This window comes from Ostrea edulis, chromosome 4, assembly GCF_947568905.1.
Source record: "Ostrea edulis chromosome 4, xbOstEdul1.1, whole genome shotgun sequence".
Taxonomy (NCBI): domain Eukaryota; kingdom Metazoa; phylum Mollusca; class Bivalvia; order Ostreida; family Ostreidae; genus Ostrea; species Ostrea edulis.
In genome coordinates, this window is record NC_079167.1 from 3,574,780 (window position 1) to 3,590,486 (window position 15,707).

Sequence of the window (15,707 nt, forward strand, 5' to 3'; positions counted from 1 at the left end):
CACACCTACAGTCATAGGAAGCAGCTTCCTGTACTGTTACATTTGATAATTCAACACATTCACAGTAGACAGAATTATGCAATAAAGGCAGACTTTCTCATCACAGATTTGCAATAAGATTATATAAAAAAGTATATATATATATATATATATATATATATATATATATATATATATACATATATATATATACACACACATATACATATATTTATTAAAAAAAAACACAAAGAAACAAGGATCAGTGGTATTTTTTTCAGCACACAACTTAATCCGCTCAATGGGTTGTTGCAGTGTGCAACAATGATAATTTTGTATTGAAGCATTGTTCAGCTATACTTGTGTATAACAGTAGGATCCTTGATTTATTTACACGAATAACATGTCCTGCTCTCAACAAAGGACTGGGCTAAATATTTGATCAGCCACTACATCTGTTACTGTTTCCTGGTTGGCAGAAAGGCGGAATTTCTAGAGACCTTTAGACTTATCTGCTCTTGGGCTAGATTTAACTTGTATTTTTTCTATGCCTGATCTTAAATCCTGACCTGAGAGATTTTATTGGTTCTTAAATACTGACCTGAAAGATTTGGTTTGATTTTATTAAATCCTGATCTGAAAGATTTGATTGGACCTTAAATCCTGATCTGAAAGATTTGATTGGTTCTTAAATCTTGACCTGATAGATTTGCTTGCTAAGAGTATACATACTTGCTCCTTCTTAATTTTTCTGGTATGAGGAGAGGACTCCAGCAAGGAATTAATGTAAACCATTTTTTTTTGTTGGGAAAGCTTTTAATGATATTTTCACATAAATTTGCTACATTACTTCAATGCATTATTAAGGTTCTCGAGAATAATTTTGTATCTATACAGTGTTGAACAAATTAAAAGTTTAAAATTTTGTCTTGCTGATAAATCCAACTAGACTAAATCATGAAAATAAAGTCTAGTGAAATATAAGTGATTTACATATGCTTGGTCAATGCCATGTTCTAGGGTTGAGATTATAACTGGTTTCTAGAGACCCTAAATGTACTATATTCAATTGTTCTGGGAAAAGAGTTTACTTGGTCCTATAGAAATCCATGCTTTATCTATGATTTTTGAGCAGAGAAAATACCTTGCTTCCTTTACTGACTTGAAGGGACTTGTGGAATGGCTATTAGATAGTCCTTTCTCAGTTTTTTGGGTTTGAGATAATCTGGTTTCTAAAAAGATCTAACCTGCTCTATGCCTGGTTTTTCTGGATTGAAGAGCGGTCTGGTTTCCACATGCTCTGGAACCAGTTTACATCCCACTTTAGGTATTTCCTCCCATTGTCTAAGAACTGACAGAGCCAATTGTTCCTCATGGTTTTTACGACTCTCTGTAAAAACAAATCCCATGAAAATTGATAAATTAGTATGGTAAAAATTCAGTATGAGAAATACTGTTTACCAGAAAATTTTCACCTGAACACATTGACAAACAATTTAGTCTCATTTTTTATTCCCCCAGAGCAGAGACATATATATAACAGAGATTAGCAACATTCTCAAGTCTTGTATTATCTCGCAGTCCCCTGTTTTATGACTTAAGAATGAAAGATGTCGAGTTCAAGATACAATATTTTTAGATATTTCACATCAAAGTAAAATGAAAGTGAAGTTTCAAAAAGCAACACATGATCCAAACTCTGAAAAATAATCAAGATTTCAGGAAATGTTTATGATTTGCCTCCTTTTTATACGCCCGTCTTTATACAGGACATACTATGGTACAGCGATGTCTGTACGTCTGTCTGTCCATCCAGGGTTTTCTGTTTCTAATTAATTTCTCTGTCACATATCAAGCTGAAACTTGCTATGTAGCTTCTTTGTAGATCACTTTAGATCATGTTGCAATTTTGATCCATTTTGACCTCTCTTGCAGGAGTTTTCCTCCTTTATTTGATAATTATTGTTCTATGGAGGGTACATAATCTGTCCGGCAAACTCCTCCCACAATTTTCAAGTAAGGACCATCTTGTTTTACATAGTGTTTGAATAGGTATTGAAGATGTGCATATGGCAAGGACTTTGATTTCCTATAATGTTTGAGAAAATTACTGGTTATTGAACTTAGTCTGTATTGAGGAAATATTACATGATTTGTTCAGTGAACGCCTCCCAGTTTTCAAGTGAGAACCTTCTTATTTTACAGAGTGCTTATAAGGGTATTGAAGATGTGCATGTGGCAGGGACTTTTATTTCTTCAATTTTTGAGAAAATTACAGGTTATTGAACTTAGTCAGTTTTGAGGAATTATTACATTGAGAGTACATGATTTGTCTGTTTTTCTTTCCACAGTTTTCAAGTGAGGGCCTTTTTATTTTACAGAATATTTGTATGAGTATGGAAGATGTGCATGTGGGAAGGATTTTGATTTCCTTCAATTTTTGAGAAAATTACAGGTTGTTGAACTTAGTCAGTTTTGAGGAATTATTACATTGAGAGTACTTGATTTGTCTGTTTTTCTTTCCACAGTTTTCAAGTGAGGGCCTTTTTATTTTACAGAATATTTGTATGAGTATGGAAGATGTGCATGTGGCAAGGATTTTGATTTCCTTCAATTTCTGAGAAAATTACAGGTTGTTGAACTTAGTCCATTTTGAGGAAATATCATATCAAATAAAGGACATGGTTTGTCCTTTTAACTCCTCTCACAGTTTAGAAGCTAGGGTCTTTGCAAATAACTTGAAGATGTGCAAAGTGCACGGATTTTAATTCTGAACAATTTTTAATTTTCTTTGATGTTTTAAATATTTACAGGTTGTTGAACTTTGTCAAATTTGGGGAAATATTTTACATACAGAACTCTTGGTTTTTCTATCTACCTCCTGTCACAGTGTTCAGCTAAGACCCTTTATTCATATGATGCAAAGAAAGTATGTCACAGGCTGATATGGCTAATACTACTTCTACAAATTATGGCTGAAGAAAAAACCACCCTATGTAAGCATTTTCACAGGTGTATTATGTACTGTTTGTAATACTCTTTGTTTGTTATAGCTAGTATATTTGCTGACCATCAAATCATTTCAAAACTTGTTACGTTTCATTCCGATTTATGATAGGAGTGAAATAAACTTAAATCAGTAATAATTCATCAAACCAATACATAGGAATTAACAATTTATAGGTGGGACCGTCACATATTTTAAGCGGTAAACATGCTGCCTGTAGGAGATGCTTATCTCCGTTATATATGTTTCTATCTATATAGTCATTTTTTGGTACACAAGATTAAACTAAGAAAGAAAATGGTCACTGAAAACACATTTTTTCCATCAAGTTTTCCAGGACTAGTTTCTATCACTTCAGTCATTCGTGTAGGTTAGATTCTGTGAAAAACTGTGAAAACTAAAGACTGTGTGTCTTAGCTTTCGAGTACCATTTTGTGATGTTTTATAAAAAAAAAAAAAAAAAAAAAAGGGGGGGGGGGGGGGGGGGGGAAATGGTATGTTTTAATGTATTATACCTGAGACATTATATGGTGTGTGTGTGTATTTCATTATTATTTTAATACACCCTGTAACTGATGTTTATTCTTATCTAGCATATTTATGGTATCTTGTGTTTTCATGTTTTATATGTACAATGAGGATAGGTACAGCTTTTAATGTTTTATTTATTTTCTATGTATTATGTGTATAACATTCTCTTGTAAGGTATATATGCATTGTAAAGCCCCTTTGAGCATACATAGTGTATGAAAAGGGTGCTATATAAATATGGTATTATTATTATTATTATATTAGAAATGATTTGTGCAAGCTCTTGGCATATAAGGAATGCTTGAAATGTTCTACATTCTGACAACAGACGGCATATTTGATAAGTATAACATGATTATCATGAATATTTGTCAATTTGAATGAAGACTTTCTGAGGAATGGAGAGAAAGAGAAGAAGAAAAGAAAATAACATTGAAAAAGACTTCATGTTTTCCACAACTTGCACAGTCACCTTGGCCAATTTCATAGTCAGAGACCTATAATCACCCAGTGATATTTTTCATTTGGGCCCCATACATCATTGACTCAAGCACCCTTTACAAAGTATTTGGTAGTTCTCAATAGATAGATATTATAGCTAAAATTTTATCATATTCCTAATTCAAAAAAACCTTTTCAGTTTTTTGTAAATATAAAATAAACCAAAAAAAAAACACCCCAACAATAATAATATTTAGAAACATAAAGTGCTTACTCAAACAGATCTTCCATGATTAATTTTCATAAAACTTACCAAACTGTATAAGACTGAACAAAAAACATTGCCAGAAGTATGATGTTCTTTTTAAAAAGGTGGAGAGAAAGGCCGCAGTTTTTGACACAAACAAAATGTTCACATTAAATGAAAACAAAGAATGGACGAGGTACAGCTTCTCATTGAATTGTGTAAGGCAATATTTGCATAGACACTTCTAAGGACAAAGACACAACTTTGGTTTCACACAAATGTCAATTTAAAATCATTTGTTGTCTAAAATAACTACATTGATGAACTTCTTCACTTACAGAGTAAAGGTGGGGTCTGGCTGAAGCATATGTAACAGCCTTATAACTTATTGAGGACCATTATTATGCAATAAATGTACTTATAAATGCATTTATAGAAAAGTATGTAAATGACCTTCTGCCCAGATGTTACTAAATATCATTTAACAATTTCTAATATTACAATATTTTGCCAAATTACTTTTTGAATAATACATAAAAGCAAAGCTGTACTGACTAGTGGTTTGACCTATATACAGATGCACGATACATGTATGACATGACATAGAATTTGTACACACTAGATTAAAATCTTTAAAAAACATTCCTTGTTAGCAACATTTGCAGTGGCCGAGCTAGATCTTTGATTAAGTGCTCCAATCAGCATTTAACAGACTCTTCCTCATTAATTTTTCTCCATTTATTTCCTCTCATCAAGTTTTAAAAATTAAACTTCCCTGGCCCTCTTGCGATGAATTATGTACAGTGGTATAATAGCCAAAACATATGGCTAATGCTGTACCACCCAGATCATCTACCTGTGATGATTAATCCAACCCAAACTCACACCCCTAAACTTTTATTTGCTAATTTAGGGTTAGTATTCAAATGCCATTCTTATAGAGACCAGAGGTCATCATTTGTCAACATCTCATATCTTGTATTAGACACATGTTTTTAAAATTCAAAGCAAAATGCAAGTAAAAAGGTTGATGGGGTCTACTAAAGACTTGCACCAGTTACACACCAAATAAAGTACAAAGAAAAGTCCAGACAACACATACATCAGTCCAACTCAAACTGCTATATTGATCCTTAACAACTTTTCTGAGTCCCAAATGGGACTAATATTCCCACAGGACCTTAACCCAAATATTTGTGATCAGGGTAAAATAATCAGTTAATATTTCAGCTAACTGTTGAATTTTTTTAAATCAGTGACCTTGTCAGATAGGTAATGATGATTTGGTCAAGGCTGAATAAATTCATGTTAATATCTTTAAGGGCATTACTCAGGGAGTATTCTGCACCAAATTTTTTTTATTCCAAACAATAATCTGGTCAAGGCTTACTTAAGGTATTATCCAGAAAATTTAGCTACATGTACTTTTCACTTCATTAAGGGGCAGTTGTCAAATTTGAATTTGGTCCTTGACAACATTTCCAAATTTCAAATGATTTGATTGAGTCTGACTCAATAGGGAGCTTGGGAATAACCAGAAATTTATGTACTGTATATCTGTTCTATATACATGTGTGTGTGTGTGTGTGTGTGTGTGTGTGTGTGTATATATATATAAATAACCAAGTCATTCACTCTACTATCATCCTAGTTATAACCAATATTCTAAAGCTACACACACATCCTAGTTATAACCAATATTCTAAAGTTGCACACACGTCCTAGTTATAACCAATATTCTAAAGTTGCACACACATCCTAGTTATAACCAATATTCTAAAGTTGCACACACATCCTAGTTATAACCAATATTCTAAAGCTACACACACATCCTAGTTATAACCAATATTCTAAAGTTGCACACACATCCTAGTTATAACCAATATTCTAAAGTTGCACACACATCCTAGTTATAACCAACATTCTAAAGTTGCACACACATCCTAGTTATAACCAATATTCTAAAGCTACACACACATCCTAGTTATAACCAATATTCTAAAGTTGCACACACATCCTAGTTATAACCAATATTCTAAAGCTGCACACACATCCTAGTTATAACCAATATTCTAAAGCTACACACACATCCTAGTTATAACCAATATTCTAAAGCTACACACACATCCTAGTTATAACCAATATTCTAAAGTTGCACACACATCCTAGTTATAACCAATATTCTAAAGTTGCACACACATCCTAGTTATAACCAATATTCTAAAGCTACACACACATCCTAGTTATAACCAATATTCTAAAGTTGCACACACATCCTAGTTATAACCAACATTCTAAAGTTGCACACACATCCTAGTTATAACCAACATTCTAAAGTTGCACACACATCCTAGTTATAACCAATATTCTAAAGCTACACACACATCCTAGTTATAACCAATATTCTAAAGTTGCACACACATCCTAGTTATAACCAATATTCTAAAGCTACACACACATCCTAGTTATAACCAATATTCTAAAGCTACACACACATCCTAGTTATAACCAATATTCTAAAGCTACACACACATCCTAGTTATAACCAATATTCTAAAGTTGCACACACATCCTAGTTATAACCAATATTCTAAAGCTGCACATACATTATATGAACAATTTCATTAATTGAGTGTTTTGTTCCAACATTTCCGTTATATGTTATGCTGACTTGAATTACGTCTACTAGGGTATGAATGCGACGGTTCACACCGCCAGCATACTTCATTAAAAGTATGCATGGAGCATTGCAGTTTTACTGTCATGTATTTTCATGAATGAAATTAATTTTCATATTTAGGCCAGTTATTTTTTTATTTCATGGCTTACGGGATTTTCTCTCTCCAAAAATTTGGGTCGGCCGGGAGAAAAAAAATACTACAGATTTTTAATATCTATCGTTGTTTGATTTCTAATGAAAAATTAACATCATTTCGTAATTAAAGTGGATTTGGTTGAAAGGCATGGTTATCTCGTCGAAAAAAAGATTTCAGGTTTTCTGCAACATTTTTCTGTTTATCACAAACTAACGAAGGTTGAAAAACCACCGCTAACAAATATAAAACTATTAATACATTATGTATATTCTTTTTAAATAGCACGTACTGCATTTCTCATCTACGTTAGCAGCAAGAATATCGCCAATTGTATGAGAAATATTTATTTTTATCAATTCTTTTTCTGTCCTGAAATGCCATCTGTTTTGTTGACAAGAATGATATAGGCAACGTATTCTGATGTTTTCGTGGTTTTTAATTATGGAATAACAATATTTCGCAAAATGAATAATGATTACAATATACAAATCAATAACTTTGCATTTTAGGATTTTCTATACATAAAATTTAAAATGCATTTTTTTTCTCGATCTGGCATGTTGGATACAATCAGCAGAATTTTTTTTAAAAGGTAGAAATTTGCATTTTAATTTTTTTCAATTTCCCAGAAATTAGGGTCGGCGGATCCGTAAACTAAGAAATAAAAAACTGTGGCCTTACATTCTACATTCATCTTTGTTGAAATTCCCAGCCATTACGCATATTCCGCATCTATGAAATTGATCAGATTGAGTTTTAAGAGTTGTCTGTAATAAACAATGCTTACCCTGGTCATCTGTATGGTCTACGGTTCCGGTGAATATACGGTTTCCTACGCGGACTTTCCCTGGCTGGTAATGAGGTCCATCCACTTTTCCATCCTTGCATAGTTTGGTTAAAATCTGAGTAGGTTTTATGGGGTCCCTCCAAGCATTGTAACCATAACTATATAGAAAATAACCTTTATTATTCCTGATTACTTTTACAATTTCATGATAACTGGTACTGTAAACCAACGTTTTTTCGTGAGCAAGAAATTTTCGCTAGAACTTAATCATTGCAAATATGTCTCACCGCAAACCAGTCCATTAAATTATATGTCTCTTGTATTTCTTTAAGATAATCGTTATCGTGAAAATTAGTCACCATGAACCAATTTACCACTGGTAAATCACGAAATGAAGTAGTCGTGAATAAAAGTTACAGTATTTCGCTCAAACAGAAATTCCCAAAGAGACAGTCCATTTCATGAAAATAAACCTTTTTATAGACATTTTCTGTCATGTTAGATTTTTTTCATACCCCCCCCCCCCCCCTGATGAACAACGTAAATATATTGATTTTTTATAAAGCATATATAATACATACATAAAATGTCAATGATAAAACAATCTTCATATTTAAATGTTTCATCAAAATATTTTTATCATATCATTAACTTTGGAAATAAACTAATGTTTAGCACCAGTCATTTGGTCAGCAATTGATCCCTTTTCAAGTTGCTCATTTTTTAAGCATGGCTAATCAAATTTTTTGTGGTGGCAGAAGATCTAATTGGATAAATTTATGGATAGCAATGACATCATAAATCTGTTAGGACAAGGAGAGGAGACTAGGTACACTATAGCAATGAATTACACAACAACTCGTTATCATGGGGAGGAAGAGGATGCCTCCAATATGCCAAAAGAGATGAATATCTGTCATTTGGTGTAATTTCTATGATAATACCACTGTTCAATCATTCAATTACCACACAGTTTAAAAAGACTAAAGAAAGCTATACAATTTCATATTCATGTATCTGACGAGCCTCTTTCCTGCTTTGGCCTGCTCTTGGCTTTGATAAATGAAGCCTTCAGCTGATGTTAAGAAATAGCTTACTCATTATGTCACAATACAAGGCAAGTCCCAATGACTTGACGACTTAGCATGCAAGGAACCATATTTCCATTCCACAAAAATACATTAAGGCAACAAAGACTTGATTTCTTTTTACTCAAATAACAAATGGTAATGAATTAAATCTTGTCAAACTGAGCCCCAGTGAATTAGATAACAATGATTCTTGCAAATGCACTGTTCTAAATAATTTCATCATCAACCTCAAAATCTTATTCAAACATTATGGTAGTGTCCCCATGAATCACAAAAAGAGGTACAATGGCACTATCTGTCAAAAGAAATCTGGTTTTATTTGAAAACCACACATGTCATCAATTTTACATCCATATCATTAGTCCAATATGTTGGTGCCATTCTTAATGTAAAACCCCCACTAACAATGTATGCTTTCAGCAATACATTTACTATACCTATCAATTTAACACGAGGTCCATGGGAAAACTTTCACCTGTATCGCCTTGTTCACATGGATACTTATACGTTAAGCCCCTATTGTAACTCTGTCCAGGTTCTAGGGGTTAGGGTGTGAACAATCTCGAATCTACACTTCATGGGGATGCTTATATATAAAGTCTTAATATCTTTGTGGTTGTTAAGAAATTTTTGTAAAAAATTCCTCCATCAAACTAGATCCTCATTATGGTCCCATGTGTCATGCGTTGTTTTATTAAATAAGATGATCAGAATATACACCACATCTGGATATTTTCAAATCAAGTTGAAAAACTGTACCCTTATGACTATTGGTGTGTATGAATTGTACCCTTATGACTACTGGTGTGTCTGATAACAACTTTTCTGGGCCATTGTAAAACTCTTAAATATGAAAGCTTTAACAGAAGATAAGTAAATCTTTTATCTTATATTGAAGGAAATCATATCTACTACAGTTTCACATGATATATCTGTGATATTTACAATCATTTAGAGAAACTTATATTGCACATAGTGAGTTCTCAATTTTTCTCAAATTTAGTAAAATGCTGGACATTTTTATTTCAGAAAACAGAGTTTGGACAAACAAAATTTTTCTGTCATATATTTGTACTGGAAAGATGAATCTATGGGGTGAATATAAACTTTAATCAGAAAATTTCATTTGAACTTGGGTGAGCTATAAACATATTCTCAGTTCTCTGGTTCTGTGGTTTTCCAAATGGATAAAGAGAATCGATATTTCAAAATGTTACTATATATTTACATAATTTTCATGGAGTATGATTTCGTGACATCTCTTTAATATTTACAGAGATTTTAACTTCAGGTTAATTCGAAGAAAAATTCTAATCATTTTCATATTGTATGACACTCACAAGTACCATCTGTCTCAGAACCAGACACCAAAAAATAAAGCAACCGAATGCAACAGTACTCCGTAAAAGGTCTTTATTCGGGAGCTTAATTTCAATAAATAATGCTAACAATAACAAAGCAGATCCAAGACGTGTATATAATCATAATACAGAGGACAGTATATGCTGTTTTCCCATATCAAATGATCACATTTCTCTTTAAACAAGCTAACTGGAAAGAAGTTATTTGTAGCCATGAGAGTATATGAAGCCTACAGTATTGTACATAACTTACAGTGATACAGATGGAAATTCACATATTTTATTCTTGTAATCAGAAAAGTAAAACATAATCAAAAACATGACAAATTCCTGTAAATCTATTGATTCCACGACTCTTGGTTTTCTAATCATACCTAAACTTACACGTACAGTAAAGCACACAATTTTCATGTGCCAGAAATATCTGGTGTATTTGCAACTGTCACAACTTAACAATATCTGTTGCAACAAACTTGTCCCTCAGTTGAAATAAAATCTTATTTACAGTAACAAACCAATATTGAATCACAAAAACAGTCCCATATCCAAACCCTAATTTCTCCCTAGATCTGATCACATTTTACAAATTTAATATCCAATTTTGTGAACAAGTTTTTAAAATTCTTTAAGAGACTTTTTCATATAAGTCTTTTAACATCAAAATGACTAAAACTAACAGTATTAAAAAAAACTAATATGCATTCTTTCAGATAAGATTTCTAACTGTTAAAAGTACTAGTTACATCTTTTGAATGCCTAATAGATGTATTGAAATTTCAGATGTACTTACAGGGTGAAAATAAAATGGAGCAAACATGTCTCTGTAAAAGTAATCTCCCCTAGCCTTGTAATTTAGTGTGAAACAGTAATTCCCTTTATTCTTTAATGATAAATCAGATGACATTGGTTGATTATTACACCAAGACTTACAGGTCATATTTAGCTGATATACCACACACAGCCCGGTGTCGGCTGTAGTAGCGGTTCTCAAGGTCAATCTTGGTCTCTCCGATGAGGTCATCCATTCCCACCAAGTCCCAGTCGTAAATCTGGACCGTAAGAAGAGACTCCATGGGAAAAGTGCTCTCAATCTCAAAACACCTGCAATGTAAGCACAGTGTTCTTATATTTAATTTACAACTACATGAAACTTGAAGAAAAAAAATTGTGTTCTAAAACCCCTTTTCTAGTTTATGTACAAAAATCATAATTTTCAGCAATGAAATACAATTCAACAAAGGAAAAATAGGAGAGTTGTGAATTCTAAAAAAATCAATGAATAAGATATAATGCTTATTTGAATATTTACCGATATATTTTTTTCGTATATTCATGGCACAGAAAAAGTACAAAAACGAAAGACAAACAAGATCTGTCATGTGAACAATGTAAAATCTCTACAATGAAAAAGCAAAATTTTAACAGAACAATAAATGAAAAATCTGTCTTAACTGTCACTCTATAAAAAATCACTTTCTCAATATCAAATTTTACATATATTCCTGAGAATTCAGCCTTAGATTATCAATGTCATTGGGATCCATTACAATAAATTATCATTAAAAAGAAATAAAATTCATATCTAAATTTATTGAGACATTAAAAAATAGATTTCCATAGATCATTTAGGGCTTTAATTGTTGGGCTTGAAAACTGATATTTTGATAGTTTGAATCCATTTTCTCACTTCTTAATCATTGCCAAGTGAAATGAGAAGCACTAAAATGGTTTCACAATTCTGAGTGCAATGTTTACAATTTTTTTCTTAACTCTAAATGTTTTGAAAAAACAAAATAAATGAGGCACTAATTCTGATGTTTGCACAATATTCAAGTCATTTCCAAATTTGCAAATTTGTAAAATTGTCACCCTCCAAAAAAGAAAACAATGAGTGTTCATCTGCCTATTAATGAAGTGAAGCCACTGGAATATACAAACACAATGAAATCTGATCAAGGACTCTTTGACGCAATTTTCCATTAAATCAAAAAATGTGGGGGTCTACCCTACCCATTCAGGAGAAAATACAAAGAGAAAGAAAAGGTTAACACTGCAGCAAAGGAATATGTCTTCCGTACTTTTAATCTATTCAAGGGACGAAATTCAAGACAGAAATTTGATATAGCAATTTTGGTAGCGTCTTCAAAAAATTGGTGAAAATGAATGATGTTTTAAGTGAAGTAGAAAGAAATGTGAAATATTGGTCATGTAAGAATCCCGGGTCAGGAAAGTGGTCACATATAAATGATTGGACGGATATAAAATGATCATACACCTGTTGTACAGCACGCAATACAAACATCATACGATATCTGTAACAGAACCAACCTCAGCAAATGTACATATAAATTTCAGGTACAGCATTTCAAATGAAATCATCATCATTGTTCCATAACAGAATAGACCACTGATACAGAATATGGTCATAGAAATATCAAGGTTTTTACCTTCCCACAGTCACCGTGCGGAAAGTATTGTTGTACAGATATAATAATATTCTGCTATACATGTTTTTAGGAAAACATTTGTAAAGCCATAGCTACATTTAAACCCTGAATATTTTTTACAGACAATATTCAGTTTAGATATATCATTCACTCTGAAATAATTTTTTTTAAATTGTTGGTAAAAAATCAACAAAATAATAGAAAAAATATTATACCACCAACAAATTCACTCTGAATAAACCTAATGTAATAAAAGAAATAAAAAAAAAGATTAACCAATAATAGATATTCCATTTAGATTGTTTTGAATTCATACAGATGTACAAATATCTTCCATAATCCTTGTCATTTTGAACTTAATTGAATGATACCAATGTTGAATTTTTTCATTATTTTTTTTCTTCCACATTTGAACACAATTTTTCTATGTTTATATATATACCTTATTAGGTTACATATTTCTGACTTTTAGCAAGTAAGATTCTCTTCATATTTAGAACATTACAATTCAAAAAGTGCTATTTATAGTGCATTTAAAACAAATTCTGAAATTTTCACTCAAAAATTATTACAATGGTTTTCTTAAAAATGAATAAACATACTACATAAAAATTATAAAATGAAATAAATTGATAGCATACTTGTATGTAAATTCTGTAATATTCACTGAAAACATTTTAAATAAATAATACACCATTTTCCCCTTATGTCTGCTTGAATCCTGGAATGTTGAGGTTAAAATAACAATTACTGACATAGTATTGGCACTGCTGGTATGTTGAAGTCCCCCCCTACTGATAACACAACATCAAGAGCTGTTCCTCCCCTAATAATTGGACCAAGATCCTTAAAATATTTGGTGTTTTCCTTGTTCATTTCATTTGGGCAAGTCAATCACTTTTGTCAGATCTGTTTTTATAAACAACAGGTTTTTTTTAGCAGGAAAAATATATATCTGGGATGCTAATTATTATTTTCAGCACACATTTTTTATTGTCCTATTTTCTCTGTCAAAATAAAGCATACGCTGTCAATTAATCAATGAAATTGTCAAATGAGCCATCAGAATGAAATTGAGGTAGGTTTCCACACTTTTAAATTCATAATTGATTAGGATTCATGAAATTTCATCCGTTGGGGAATTATCTACGACAAAGATCAGAGATGTTACTGCACCATCCCATATATCTACTGTGTTGTCAATATCTGAAGTAATATATGAGGGCACGTGTAAATAATGTCACTCAAGTAACCAAATCAAGCAAAAAGATGGAGAGAGATAGGCCACCCTTAAACTATAGCACAGTCTAAACATGTAGCCTGTTATTTGAAAGTGGGAATCTTCCCATTCAGTCATTAAAATTTTATTTTCTTTGAAGTAAAAATAACCAAAGACTAAATAAAACTGCATTTACAGTACTGGGCAAGAAAATTTTTATGGGAATTCTTCATGCATAGTCCAGTATAGCTTGTTGCTTGCAATTTAGTGTGTAAATAAATCTAATCGGGCAGAACTAGGCTATTAAAATCCAATTTACAATCTAATGTGCTTAGAGTGGACATTCATTAATTGCAGATGTGTCCTATCCAACCTAGTTTATTTTCGTGAGAACGAAGTTAATATGAACTGACAGAAAGATTTCATCTAATAATAGAGAGAGAGAGAGTTTAAAAGTCATTTGGTTTGTCAAGAGAGTAGAATGCTTTATATTTTTATATTCGACGATTTCATGATACACGAATATATTGAGAAAGAAAATTACACAACTATATCATTCTTCACACTGCAAAAAATAATGCGATAAGAAATGAAATCATGATAAAGATTTTAAACTGGAAGAGAAAGAAAACTACTTGTGAGGACTTACTTTCCAAACACGGGGTTGAGTTGTTTCGAGACATAGTTCTCCTTGTCGTTGATAGTGGTGCTGCCCAATTTTATTACCATGTACGGGTCAGCCTTCCCATTTAAATCTGCTGGATGCAAGTCATTTGCCTACAACCAAAGTATCTTGTATTGTGTGAATTCGTGAAAACAACACTTGAAAATTTAAACGGATAATTTGGAGATCAGATTTTTACTCCTTATTCTCAGGTTGCAGCAGATGTAAAAATTTTCCAAAGTTAACCCACACAATTACAACATGATCATCGAATCATAGACAGCAGCGAAAAAGAGAGAGCACATCACTAGTTAGATGATGACATTATGTTTATAATCTTTAGAAGAATTTCCCCTAATTAATTAAGGAACTAGAGCGAAAAGGTAGGGCGACATTTATTTCTATTCAAAGAAAGACAACTCTAGCCAAATTTGTTTCTGTTCTATGGTTGTTATGGGTCTCTACACTCCTCATGGTTGTTTGATCCTCTGATTGCTAGGTTCTCATCAAAGGGCCCTCCATTAGCTGTCAACTACGATGTAAAAGCATCTTAATTCTGAATCGTGATTAAAATGCTAGAATGCACTAAAAATTAAGAAAAATTATGAGAATGAAAAAAAAGAAAAAGACCTCCAATTGAATTTGATGAAAGCTGTGAAATTTCTCAGCAATGAATTATTTACTTTCATACAATAACATTTTGGTCATTAAGAATTCTAATGTCAAAACTTGGAAGAATTGTTTTAGCAAACTAAAGCTGATGTCTCCCCTTCCATTTTCCATAGTTTTTAAAAACATTTTTAGGGATCATCTGTAAAGTGGAAAACTAAGAATTACAGTACATAACATTCACCTATATGTACAGTGTATATGTGCTTCAAACAAGGAACAGTGTTGTGAACATATGATAGTAAATTAAACATACCAAATATCAAAGGCCTATGTCAAAAGACAAAAAGGTTATAGTCTGGACAACAAAAATTCCCCAAAATTCTATTATTTGATCATCACATAAAAGATCAATGGTCACAAAAAATGGCACACAACACACTGTCTTATCAAGGAATACCAACATACCAAATACCAAAGGCCTATGTAAAAAGACAAAACAGATATG

General features: G+C 32.1%; 1 protein-coding gene across 12 annotated transcripts in view; it reads right to left on the bottom strand.

Moving 5' to 3' along the window:
* The window catches only part of LOC125671554 (otoferlin-like), a 161,872-nt gene that overhangs the window by 23,572 nt on the left and 122,593 nt on the right, over window positions 1-15,707 (bottom strand). For all 12 annotated transcript variants that reach the window (XM_056161640.1, XM_056161637.1, XM_056161633.1 and 9 more), the window contains 4 exons: window positions 14,576-14,703; window positions 11,191-11,361; window positions 7,809-7,966; window positions 1,227-1,369 (listed from right to left, as the gene is read on the bottom strand). In XM_056161640.1, the coding sequence (XP_056017615.1) occupies window positions 1,227-1,369; window positions 7,809-7,966; window positions 11,191-11,361; window positions 14,576-14,703 (600 nt within the window). The remainder of the gene's footprint in view (window positions 1-1,226; window positions 1,370-7,808; window positions 7,967-11,190; window positions 11,362-14,575; window positions 14,704-15,707) is intronic.